The sequence below is a fragment of the Tachypleus tridentatus genome, chromosome 7, assembly GCF_004210375.1.
Source record: "Tachypleus tridentatus isolate NWPU-2018 chromosome 7, ASM421037v1, whole genome shotgun sequence".
In the NCBI taxonomy this organism is placed as follows: domain Eukaryota; kingdom Metazoa; phylum Arthropoda; class Merostomata; order Xiphosura; family Limulidae; genus Tachypleus; species Tachypleus tridentatus.
In genome coordinates this window covers 89,248,992-89,261,434 of record NC_134831.1, presented here as the reverse complement: position 1 = coordinate 89,261,434, position 12,443 = coordinate 89,248,992, and the positions used below count along the sequence as shown (strand labels likewise).

Genomic DNA, 12,443 nt, shown 5'->3' with positions numbered 1-12,443 from the left:
TTAATAAAAGCGCTGTCAGACAGTTCTTCAGCGAATATGTAAGAGTTCTTCCTGCTCTGTGTAGAAATATAAACGCACGAACAGATACGTTTATTTTATGTGTCTTTACAGTGGATCTATCAATCTCATTCGTCGCTACCTCACTAACACTTCGAGACCTTGACTTTATCAAGTTACTCCGCACAAGTGTGCTTTTACCTACCAGTTAAGTGTTCTAACATATGGTTCTTTTGACAGGGTTTCTAGAAGTTAGATAAAATACCAATAATGCTTGTAGTTTTGTTTTACAACATTGCCAGAAGTTATGGTTGAAACACTTGCACTGTATTTTTTTAAAGTAGCTTTGAAATCCTGGTGACCGTTAAAATTAAAACGTGATTATGAACCACTTTAGAATAAATTAAACCATCCTCATAAACAATTTGTGTTGATCAGAAAATTGAAATGGACGTCAAGTTTTCGGTATACACTCATGTGTTTACCTCTTCAAGATATTACTATCCTACGTATAACATGAGAAATGTAAAGTTAATTAAACATTCTAACCATGTTTTCTATTTTTCTTGCATAATACATGTAACATGTTAGCGTGTTTTATGTAAACATTCCAGTCATATTTTTCACCTCTTGCAATACTCTATACGTCTGACATGTGAAATGTAAATTGTAAGTAAACATTCGAACTGTGTTTTCGCGTATCTTTCAAAATTTTAGTTACGGTGAATAACATTTTAACTTACAGTTGCTGCAATGTATTAAAACATATAAAACTTTACAGACTGTTTAAGTAATAAAAAAAAAACAGTTTACTAAAAACAAATAGTTTAATTTTCCAGACGAAATGAAACACAAAGAATGAACTTCATTCATCAGGTTCACAACTATCTTTACAGAATTACTTACTTTATCATTACGCTATAAGTCCTAGTAACTGCAGGTCTACAGGGGCATAGAGCCAAGCAAGTAACTTGTTTATACCGGTGTATCTCAGTTTCTAGTCTGTAAATGTAACGATTAACTTGGGACGTTTTCCCAAATATTTCTCCAAAATAATGATCGAATATTAAAACTATGTTCTCCAGAAGAAAGGATAACAGTAAACATTTGTATTTATTTGTCGTCGTTGCTATATGTAACAGGTTGTCAAAGCCCAATCAATTTTTCTTAGAAAAAAGCAAATTTTCAAAATATTTTCAACTTGAGTTTTCTTTCAGTTCATAAAGTATTTTCAACTTACATTACCTTTTCGTCAAAATCTGAATATTGGTATTCTTTATTCTACTCGTTTCGTAAATGTGTAAACTTTTAATATGGAAGCCCACATTTTATAATAATTCAGATTATTTTCAGAGTTCAAACTAACAGGCCATATTCGTTTGGAAAACTAAATGTGTGAATGTTTTATGGATCGCAGAACGTTTTTAAAGGACTTGAAGAGTTTCATGGAACGTACAAATTCGCTAAGTTTTGATTTATTTTGTCACAAAAGTCCTAATTATTCTGAAATAATTCTGCATTTATCGAAAGCTTCGATTTAACTTATTGAAAGAAATCCATTGCTCGGGAAAATTTCAAAAACATTTTTGGTTTTGGTTTATTTCGAAACATTGTTTTACATTTCAGTTTCGAAGGAGATGAAACTCAATACAGTACGTTCAATTATTTCGAGCAGTTTATAACTAACAACTAATTAATTAGTAAGAATGAGTGTTTAAACTATATTTTATACAAGTTTGCTTCCACATTTAATCTCATGGCACCTATTTTTTACACACTTTATGGGGATTTGTTGGATTTTTTCCTTACGTATTAGAACACCCTTCTACGGGCCTCAATTATTAGGTTGTCCAGAAATAAATGTAGGAATTCTCACGATGACATTTGGAAGCTGAATATTGAGTAAACTTATCGTTGTTTGGTTTAATCCAACGTTTGTCGTTTATAAGGTGTCTAAATTGCTGTTTCATCTCCAGTCAGAGTAAGTTTTGCAACCTCAAGGCAGCATGGACAAGAATGACTTTCGTGTGATTTTGCCCTACGACTTGGACGAAAAGCTACCGAAACTACACAGGAACATTAGTTACTAAACGTACAGGTTTCGACATGGAGATGAAAGTCCGTGAAGATGGTAGGAAGCCATCCTTAGAAGAAAACACATTAAGTTGAAACAGACCCTCATACAACAGCACGTGAGCTTGCAGAAAAGCTAGACACAAACAAATCAAGCATTGCCAACCACATGAGTGTGGTTGGAAAGACAGAAAGTTGGATAAGTGGGTTCCACATGAGCTGACTGAAGATCAACAAAATCGGCGTTATAAGACCTGTCAAGGATGACGCTCCACAAATTGAATGAATTAGGAATCGAGGTTCTGCCTCATCCACCTTATTTTCCAAATATTTCTCCTACAGAGTTTCATTTTTTCAAGCACTTTGACAACTTTTTGAACAATAAACGCTTTCAAAACAAAGCAGCTGAAGAAGAAGCTTTCAGTGAGTTCATTGACCTTAGGAACCCTGATTTCTACAGCAGGAGCTTAAACAGCATGGTTACACGTTGGGAAAAGTATGTTTAAGTAAATGGTCATTACTCTGTGTAAAGCATATTCTACAACACTTGTTTGTACTTTTCCAAATTTCAGAATTCAAAAACGACAGTTATTTCTTGGACAACCTAAATTTTCACTTGTCATGAACAGTAGTTAAGACGCTCGACTCGCAGCCTATGGGTCGCGAGTTTGAATCTTATCACCGAACATTCTCCATTTTTGAGCATTGGGGTGTTTTACCACTATTCGTTGGTAAAAGAGTAGCCCAAGAGTTGGCGGTGGGTAGTGATGACTGGCTGCCTTCCCTCTAGTCTTACACTGCTAAATTAGGGACGGCGAGCGCAGATAGCCCTCGTGTAGCTTTGCGTGAAATTCAAAACAAACCAGACCTAACGTCCAGGCTTTTAAACAGGGGCTCATAGACCTTAAGTAACTTTACAACATATTCAAGACAATATTTTGTAGGACTCGTAAAATATTTGTTTGTTTAAAAAATTTCGCGAAAAGCTACACCAGGGCTATCTACGCTAGCCATCCATAACTTAACGGTGTAAAACTAGAATGAAGCAGCTAGTCATGACCATCCACCACCAACTCTTGGACTACTCTTTTACCAGCGAATAGTGGGATTGACCGTCACTTTACAACACCTTCAAGGCTGAAAGGGCGAGCATGTTTGGTTTGACAGGGATTCGATCTCGCGACTCCCAAATTTTGAGTTGAGCGCCCTAATCACCTGGCCATACAGAACCAATAGATAAAGACAAAAGTCGTAATTGTTTGGCATAATATGATGTACAAGTCACTTAAATTTCTAGTAAGTTCCAGAGTTAATGGAAAGTTTTTGCTGAAATAATATTTCCTAAGTTGAAGTTCAGGAATGCTGGTTTAAATCACCTTATTAGAAAACGCTATGTGAATATATCTTGTTGAAGATCATATCAAAATAAATATAATCAATATTAAAATTAAATTAATGGATATCATGTGCTTGTCAACAAAACAAGTCCAAAGGGTTGAGAAGGTTATATCAAAATGATTTTGAATATGCAAATTAGTTAGTAAGTCATTGACAACCATAACGATATAAAGTCACGGTGAAATGGCAGAAAGAGGCTAATAAGAAGTCCTATCAAAGTTTGGCATCGTGTCTTCTTGTAACAGGTGAGATTAAGACCTCTCTTCCAGTGGCTATGTGGTAAGCTTGAAGGCATATAATGCTAGAAACCAGGTTTCGATATCCGTGGTGAACACAGCACGGACAGTTCATTGTGTGTCTTTATTTTTAACAAACAAAGATGGTCCAAAGATTACACTATGTAACAAAATTTTCAGTTTTTTTTTGTTTTTTTTTTTGTTCCTGGGCAGGAAGTGTCATTTCCCAATTGCTTATGGCTAAAGTAAATGGAAAAGACCTATTTTTCTCTTTAAACCTTGCTTTTGTGACCTGGCTAATGAAATTTTCAAATTTACCCATTTTCCAAAACATTCCAGGTAGATTCAGTGCTGAGTAGCTGATTGATAATTTTCTCGAACTTACAAGAACTTTCTAGAATGTTGTAGAACTTGCAAGAACTTTCCATAGTAATATATAAGGTGCTTACCACTTCAGTTCAGTTCCAGCTGCCTAAGTGAACACAGACCTATCTGATTTTATCAGAGATGGCATCAAGAAGCTGCAAGTATTCTCCAGACGCATTCTGCTGTGTACGTGGCCAATTTATCAAGACAAGAGCGAAAAAATGTATCCGGTTTGTGTGAGGCAATTGGAGTTGCCTGCAACCCGAACGAGTGGCGCCTCTTCATTGATAGCTCATCCAGAAGCCTCAAAGCTGTGCTGCTCCATAACGGGAATAAATATCCGTCTCTTCCCCTGGCTCATTCGGTGCACCTCAAAGAGGAATACAACAGCGTTAAGACCTTGTTAGAAGCCTTGAAGTATGATGAGTATGGCTGGGAGGTTATCGGAGACTTCAAAATGGTGACATTCCTGATGGGTCTCCATGGAGGCTTTGCCAAGTTTTCCTGTTATCTTTGTCTTTGGAACAGCAGGGACACCGTAGTACACTGCAACAGGAAGCACTGGTCGCAATGGACCGAGTTCACTGTGGGGAGGCACAATGTCAAGTGTTAACCACTGGTGGACCTCCAGAAGGTGTTGTTACTATCATTGCACATAAAATTGGGTCTTATGAAACAATTTGTCACAGCTCTTGATAAAGAGTCTGCAATCTACAAGTCTCTTCACTTCTTCCCTAAGCTACCTGAGGCAAAGGTCAAAGCTGGTGTCTTCGTTGGACCATAAATGAAGAAGATCCTGGAGTGCACAGAATTCCCCAAGAAGCTCAGTAGAAAGGGAGAAAAAAGCTTGGGGCAGCTTTGTCGCAGTGTCTTGGGTATTCTTGGGCAACCACAAGGCCGAAAGTTATATGGAACTGTTTGAGGCTCTGGTGAAGAACTATGGTAATATGGGCTGAAGGATGTCCCTGAAAGTTCATATCCTTGACGCTCATCTTGATAAATTGAAGGAGAACATGGGAGCATATTCAGAGGAGCAAGGTGAGCGTTTCAACCAAGATATACTGGACTTTGAACGCTGCTACTAAGGAGCATATAACTAAAACATGATGGGAGACTGTATTTGGGGACTAATAAGTGAAAGCGATTTACATTACAGTAGCAAATCTCGAAAAAGCTACTCACTTCTAAACATTTTTGTGTAACTTTAGTATGAATACATGTAAATTTTGATTCATATGTTGTTTTATTCAGACCTTATGTAAATGAAAATGTGCAAATTTAGCCCTTTTTACATATAAAATAAGTTAATTTCTAAATTTCATTATCCAGGTCACAAAAGCAAAGTTTGAAGGAAATAACGGCCATTTTCTGTACTTTTACAACATAAGCAATTAAGAAATAACACATACTATCCAGGAACAAAATTTGTGTTACATAGTGTTATAGCTAAAGCCATCCTAGGAGCGAAGTCAAGAGAGATCAAGTGGTGAACAGAGTGGAAGTTCACCAAGATAAGAGTACTTCCGGTCGTACTTTCTGTTCAACCGTGGAATACTTCAACCAGAAGAACAATAAAACGTTTATGCAATTCCATGCAAAGACGTATCGGTCAAGTCGTCGGACGCAGCGTCTGTTGAATTTTGGGTCCTCTGGCGAAACATCGACAAGTCTACGGACTAAGAAGCTAAAATTCCGCAACGGATACAGCAGATCGCTCAGTGTGGTTTTGGTCTCAAATAAACCTGTCGGTCTCGTATACAGTACGTAGACAATGGAAAGTCACCTTGAACAACTGGTGTGCTTTGGACATGACATTATGACAAAACCATTTACAATGAAACCTGCGCTATAGTTTGTTTGTTTTTGAATTTCGCACAAAGCTACTCGAGGGCTATCTGTGATAGCCGTCCCTAATTTAGCAGCGTAAGACTAGAGGGAAGGCAGCTAGTCATCACCACCCACCGCCAACTCTTGGGCTACTCTTTTATCAACGAATAGTGGGATTGACCGTCACATTATAACGCCCCCACGGCTGAAAGGGCGAGCATGTTTGGCGCGACTGGGATGCGAACCCGCGACCCTCAGATTACGAGTCGCACGTCTTAACACGCTTGGCCGTGCCGGCACCCTACGTTATACAGCAGAGGTTCAGCCAGCAAGGGATCAGGGACGAATGACTCTGAATTGTTTATAGAGTGAAAGATCTTTGTTGTTATTTTTATAAACATCTGACGTTCACTTAAATGTTCGTGTAAAGGACATGTTGACGTTCTTACAACTTTACCACACTATGATACTGGCCACATCCATGTCGGCCGTCAGACAGAACATGTCTGCACGTGTCGTCGTGTACTCTATAGTAACGAGTAATTCTCCATAATCGGTTGAATATAAGATTCCCAGCTTGTATTAAATAAAAGTAAAGTACCTTAAGTTTAGAACAAGTTTAGATTTAGAAGCGAAGCAGCAAACTTTAAAACTTTAGACAAAAACCTTACATCAAGATGTTGATTAAACTGCAATAATAATGTTACTAGTATTCTCATAAAACTGATGTTTAGTTAGATGAAGTCAAGAATCATTTTCTTCGTTGAAGACCCGGGTTTGAACCGAAATTTAAAACGAACAAGACATCCGTGAATTTCTCGCTGTTTATATGATAGTATCTGTACTTAAGTTATATTTAATAATCAAATTGTGTGATATAAACAAACACACACGTGCGTATGTAACTACTGTTAATCAATTAACACAGTCAATTTGAATAACGATAAATATCATAATTACTAATATTATAAATATTGTTCGGAAGGTGAACTTTTGCGTCACTTCCTGTTACGTAGTCGAGAGCTCAAACTTTCGAATTTTCACGCTGAGTTCATTAAGAAAATAGTTCAAAATACACTGATTATAACATGCGGTAATCACTAATTACCAAGTGGTATACATGGTTAAATAATTTGGAATTTTGTTTTAATTATGAGGAAACGTGTCCGAACAGTTCAAGTCGCGTACTGAACCTTTGACTGCCACACAATTAGAATGGCATATGTGAAGATGTATACATTGGAACATTTAGTCATATTTGTTACGGCAGTCATGTCGATTATAAATACTTAATGTATTCACCAAGTGATAAAGAAAATGTGTAACTTACACAGTCAGTTATCCGGTCGTAACTTTTAAGAAAGAACTTGCGGATGTGATCTGGAAAACATATTCTAGAGGTGAAATGTAAAACATAAAAGTTGTTAGATGTAACTCTCCTATACATCTGGCAACGCAGGAAAGAACAAGTTAGTCTTGTTCTTCATGTAAATGTATTAGTAAAATACACTGAACTTTATTATTATGTGTATTAGTAAAATACACTGAACTTAATTAATTATTATTATGTGTATCAGTAAAATACACTGAACTTAAGTAATTATTATTATGTGTATTAGTAAAATACACTGAACTTAATTATTATGTGTATCAGTAAAATACACTGAACTTTATTATTATGTGTATTAGTAAAATACACTGAACTTAATTATTATGTGTATTAGTAAAATACACTGAACTTAATTATTATGTGTATTAGTAAAATACACTGAACTTAATTATTATGTGTATTAGTAAAATACACTGAACTTAATTATTATGTGTATTAGTAAAATACACTGAACTTAATTATTATGTGTATTAGTAAAATACACTGAACTTAATTATTATGTGTATTAGTAAAATACACTGAACTTTATTATTATGTGTATTAGTAAAATACACCGAACTTAATTAACATACAACAAGTTAAAACTTAATAATTGTTGCTCTACGTATTTGTAATCATTTCTTACACATTGTAACGTTTTCTGTCACAATACAGCATTTCGAGTAGTTATCTGTTACAAGACAGACGTACACCGAATCGTCCAAGTTAAATGAGTCCGTTATTTATTGGAACAATGTTACCTCGTAACTTCTTAAAATTTGAAGTTTTAACTCATAAACGTCGGCCATCATCAATTGACGCTGTTACTTACAACCCGGTGTTTAAAAGGTCAAACAAACATTCTAAACTTGAACATTTAGCTCGTGTTAGAATAGCATCATCTGTAGCATGACACGTTTTGGATGTTATTGCGAACACTTTTAATATGAACCATAAAACTGGCGCAAAAGTAACTTTTCATAAAAAACAAACAAACAAACCATTTTGTTGATTTTGTTACCATGCAACTTATCTTAGTAATGTTGTCAGGTGTAGAATTCATTTTTATATCTTAATGTTCTTGTCGTAACTAAATATTCTAGGTTTCAAATTTTAATATCATTTCTGTAAAAAATCTTTTAAAAATCAGTTACAATTTTAGAAAAAAATACAAATTTTATTTATTTGGTGGTAAGTACCAGCACTTAGTAACAGTTTTCAAATAATGCACAGCAGTGTAGTACAATATCATGTTATATTTATATAGTGTAATATCAGTGTTATATTCATATGGACCTTTCTATAATTGTGGCCCAGACATATATATTTAATGTCAGAACTTCTAGAGCGAACTGATTTTTATATTGACAAGAAAGATAAAGTTATCTGTAACTTTTGGTTGTGGTATTACCATGGTATTAAAACGTGTTTGTTCACCTTAAATAACACAAGTTATCTGTAACTTTTGGTTGTGGTATTACCATGGTATTAAAACGTGTTTGTTCACCTTAAATAACACAAGTTATCTGTAACTTTTGGTTGTGGTATTACCATGGTATTAAAACGTGTTTGTTCACCTTAAATAACACAAGTTATCTGTAACTTTTGGTTGTGGTATTACCATGGTATTAAAACGTGTTTGTTCCAACTTATGGAACAAACTGAATGCAAACTACACTCCACGTTTGTGAGTTAGAAGATATTAAGGTATTATTTTAAAAAATGCTATAGAAAGATAAGGTTAAATGTCATCAGAACCAAACAATCGTTACATTCATAGAGACGCAAAGTTTAATGTATTTCTATGTTACTCGTTACTTTAAGTTTTGAATACATTATTCATACAACACTCTAGGGGGCGTGTTTGATTTGTTTACAGATATGAACAAAATATTGTTGTACATTTTTTTTAAATAAAGAAGCCACTCACCCAAATCGAACAGCCCACGTTTGTTATTGGAACAACATTATTGAAAGTGATCACAGTGAGAATGTAACATCCAGAGGTGCTGGAGGTCATAAATGGACATTGGAGGTCACATGGACCTGGACAACAATCTGTAACGTTGTTGAAGCTCTTTACTTTCTTTTTATGTAATCTGCCTGAAACCTCTTTATGGTAACCATAATGATTTTATACACAATTTCTTGTTGTACTTTAGCTGTTCATTGAACGGACAGCACTCAGTTTGGATATGTAAAATATTAGTTTTTTTTTCTGTAACTAGTTTCAAATGTGTGCGTACTGTATCAAATAGAATCAACCCGATGTCAGTTGACAATTAAAGTATTTGTTTTGTTTGTTTTTTTGAAATTCGCACAAAGCTACTCGAGGGCTATCTGTGCTAGCCGTCCCTAATTTAGCAGTGTAAGACTAGAGGGAAGGCAGCTAGTCATCACCACCCACCGCCAACTCTTGGGCTACTCTTTTACCAACGGATAGTGGGATTGACCGTCACATTATAACGCCCCCCACGGTTGAAAGGGTGAGCATGTTTGGCGCGACGGGGATACGAACCCGCGACCCTCGGATTACGAGTCGCACGCCTTAACGCGCTTGGCCATGCCGGGCCGAAAATAAAAGTGAAAAATATTAATGGTGAGTGTATCATTAGTAACCTTATCCTAATCATTCTATCAAAATAGATTAATAATGTAAATTATAATAAAATATCCAAAGTGATTCTAATATAAACTTTGATTAATAGACATAAAGACTTGGGTTGGCCTGCTGCTAAAGGCCAAATGATAATACATAAGCTTTGATATTAAATATAGATTTTCTTCATGTAGGTGTCCACAGCCATAATAGAAATAAAATATAAGCTCGTATGAAACTTTCTGCCAGAAAATACGTTTCACTGTGTGAATTGTGTTAAAATCGCATTACCGTGAGTTAACTATTTGAATAATACTTAACACGAAACACTGAACTTGTACTTTTTACTTTTATCTCTAAATTTAAGTTGGCAATTGATGTAAATACTCTTGTTATAATTATAATATATTTTTATGTCCTCATCTAGCACGTCGAACGCTATCTGACGGTCCCAAGTCGGTACAAACGTGAAGCAGCAGCCGTGGACTGTTTGTGTCCACCAGGTAAGAAATAATGCGGATTTTACTCAACTGAACAGAAACACTGATCAAAACGAACTAATTCATGACATGCGTATTATCTTCTCTGTTAACAATTTTCGAATCACGATTTTGTTTTATAGCTTATGTCAATAGTTAGAACGAAAACAGAGAATTATACACTTTTCACATTTAGTTTAAGTTTAAAACAGACTTGTCTTCAAGAAAGCTTTATTAACCTAAAAACTGTTTAACTTCAGGAAACTGTGAGCCGCTTGAAGGTAATAGTATTTTGTATTGAGAGTACATAACTTATTAAGAAACCATTTTACATAAAATCCCATTTGTTTTAGAATGTGAAAATGTCTGTGAACTGTATAGCTAGTTCATGACGTACATAGACGGCAGAACAGTGAATTCAAAGATGATTGTAGAAGGAGGTCGGATGACTGACTCTCTTAGAATTGAGGAATGCTGCTGAATAAATGTGGGAGGGGTATTCTTTTATTAACGAAAGACCGTGGGGTAGGGCTTATTCTCCATCCCTGGGTAACTTACCCCACATTGATATCTTCGTAGTAAACGTTTGAATAAAATAATTAGCGTGAGAATAATTCCAACCAATCATAATTTTACTTGTTTTTTAACTACGACGACAGGCAAAACAGTACAAGTTGTTTTTAACTACGCCAACAAACAGTATCAAAAGTTTTTACTAGGACGACAAACAAATAGTATAATAAGCTATTTTTAACTACACCAACAAACAGTATCAAATATTTTTACTAGGACGACAAACAAATAGTATAATAAGCTATTTTTAACTACGTCAACAAACAGTATCAAAAGTTTTTACTACGACGACAAACAAATAGTATAATAAGCTATTTTTAACTACACCAACAAACAGTATCAAAAGGTTTTACTACGACGGCAAACAAATAGTATAATAAGCTATTTTTAACTACGCCAACAAACAGTATCAAAAGTTTTTACTAGGACGACAAACAAATAGTATAATAAGCTATTTTTAACTACACCAACAAACAGTATCAAAAGTTTTTACTACGACGACAAACAAATAGTATAATAAGCTATTTTAACTACACCAACAAACAGTATCAAAAGTTTTACTAGGACGACAAACAAATAGTATAATAAGCTATTTTAACTACACCAACAAACAGTATCAAAAGTTTTTACTACGACGACAAACAAATAGTATAATAAGCTATTTTTAACTACACCAACAAATAGTATCAAAAGTTTTTACTACGACGACAAACAAATAGTATAATAAGCTATTTTTAACTACACCAACAAACAGTATCAAAAGTTTTTACTACGACGACAAACAAATAGTATAATAAGCTATTTTTAACTACACCAACAAACAGTATCAAAAGTTTTTACTAGGACGACAAACAAATAGTATAATAAGCTATTTTTAACTACACCAACAAACAGTATCAAAAGTTTTTACTACGACGACAAACAAATAGTATAATAAGCTATTTTTAACTACACCAACAAATAGTATCAAAAGTTTTTACTACGACGACAAACAAATAGTATAATAAGCTATTTTAACTACACCAACAAATAGTATCAAAAGTTTTACTACGACGACAAACAAATAGTATAATAAGCTATTTTAACTACACCAACAAACAGTATCAAAAGTTTTTACTACGACGACAAACAAATAGTATAATAAGCTATTTTTAACTACACCAACAAATAGTATCAAAAGTTTTTACTACGACGACAAACAAATAGTATAATAAGCTATTTTTAACTACACCAACAAACAGTATCAAAAGTTTTTACTACGACGACAAACAAATAGTATAATAAGCTATTTTAACTACACCAACAAACAGTATCAAAAGTTTTACTACGACGACAAACAAATAGTATAATAAGCTATTTTAACTACACCAACAAACAGTATCAAAAGTTTTACTACGACGACAAACAAATAGTATAATAAGCTATTTTTAACTACACCAACAAACAGTATCAAAAGTTTTTACTACGACGACAAACAAATAGTATAATAAGCTATTTTTAACTGAAACAACAAACAGTATCAAAAG

The 12,443-nt window shown here is 34.5% G+C and overlaps 1 protein-coding gene across 22 annotated transcripts in view; it reads left to right on the top strand.

Annotated features, from left to right (window-relative positions):
• The window catches only part of LOC143256159 (uncharacterized), a 258,843-nt gene that overhangs the window by 64,193 nt on the left and 182,207 nt on the right, over positions 1–12,443 (top strand). For 21 of the 22 annotated variants that reach the window (XR_013031196.1, XR_013031198.1, XR_013031195.1 and 18 more), the window contains exon 2: positions 10,293–10,368. Coding sequence is in view for 15 of the 22 variants with exons in the window: in XM_076512979.1 (XP_076369094.1) it covers positions 10,293–10,368 (76 nt within the window). In the remaining 7 variants the exon portion in view is untranslated. Of the gene's footprint in view, positions 1–10,292; positions 10,369–12,443 lie in introns of those variants that run through there. The other variant, XM_076512982.1, reaches the window with a different exon arrangement.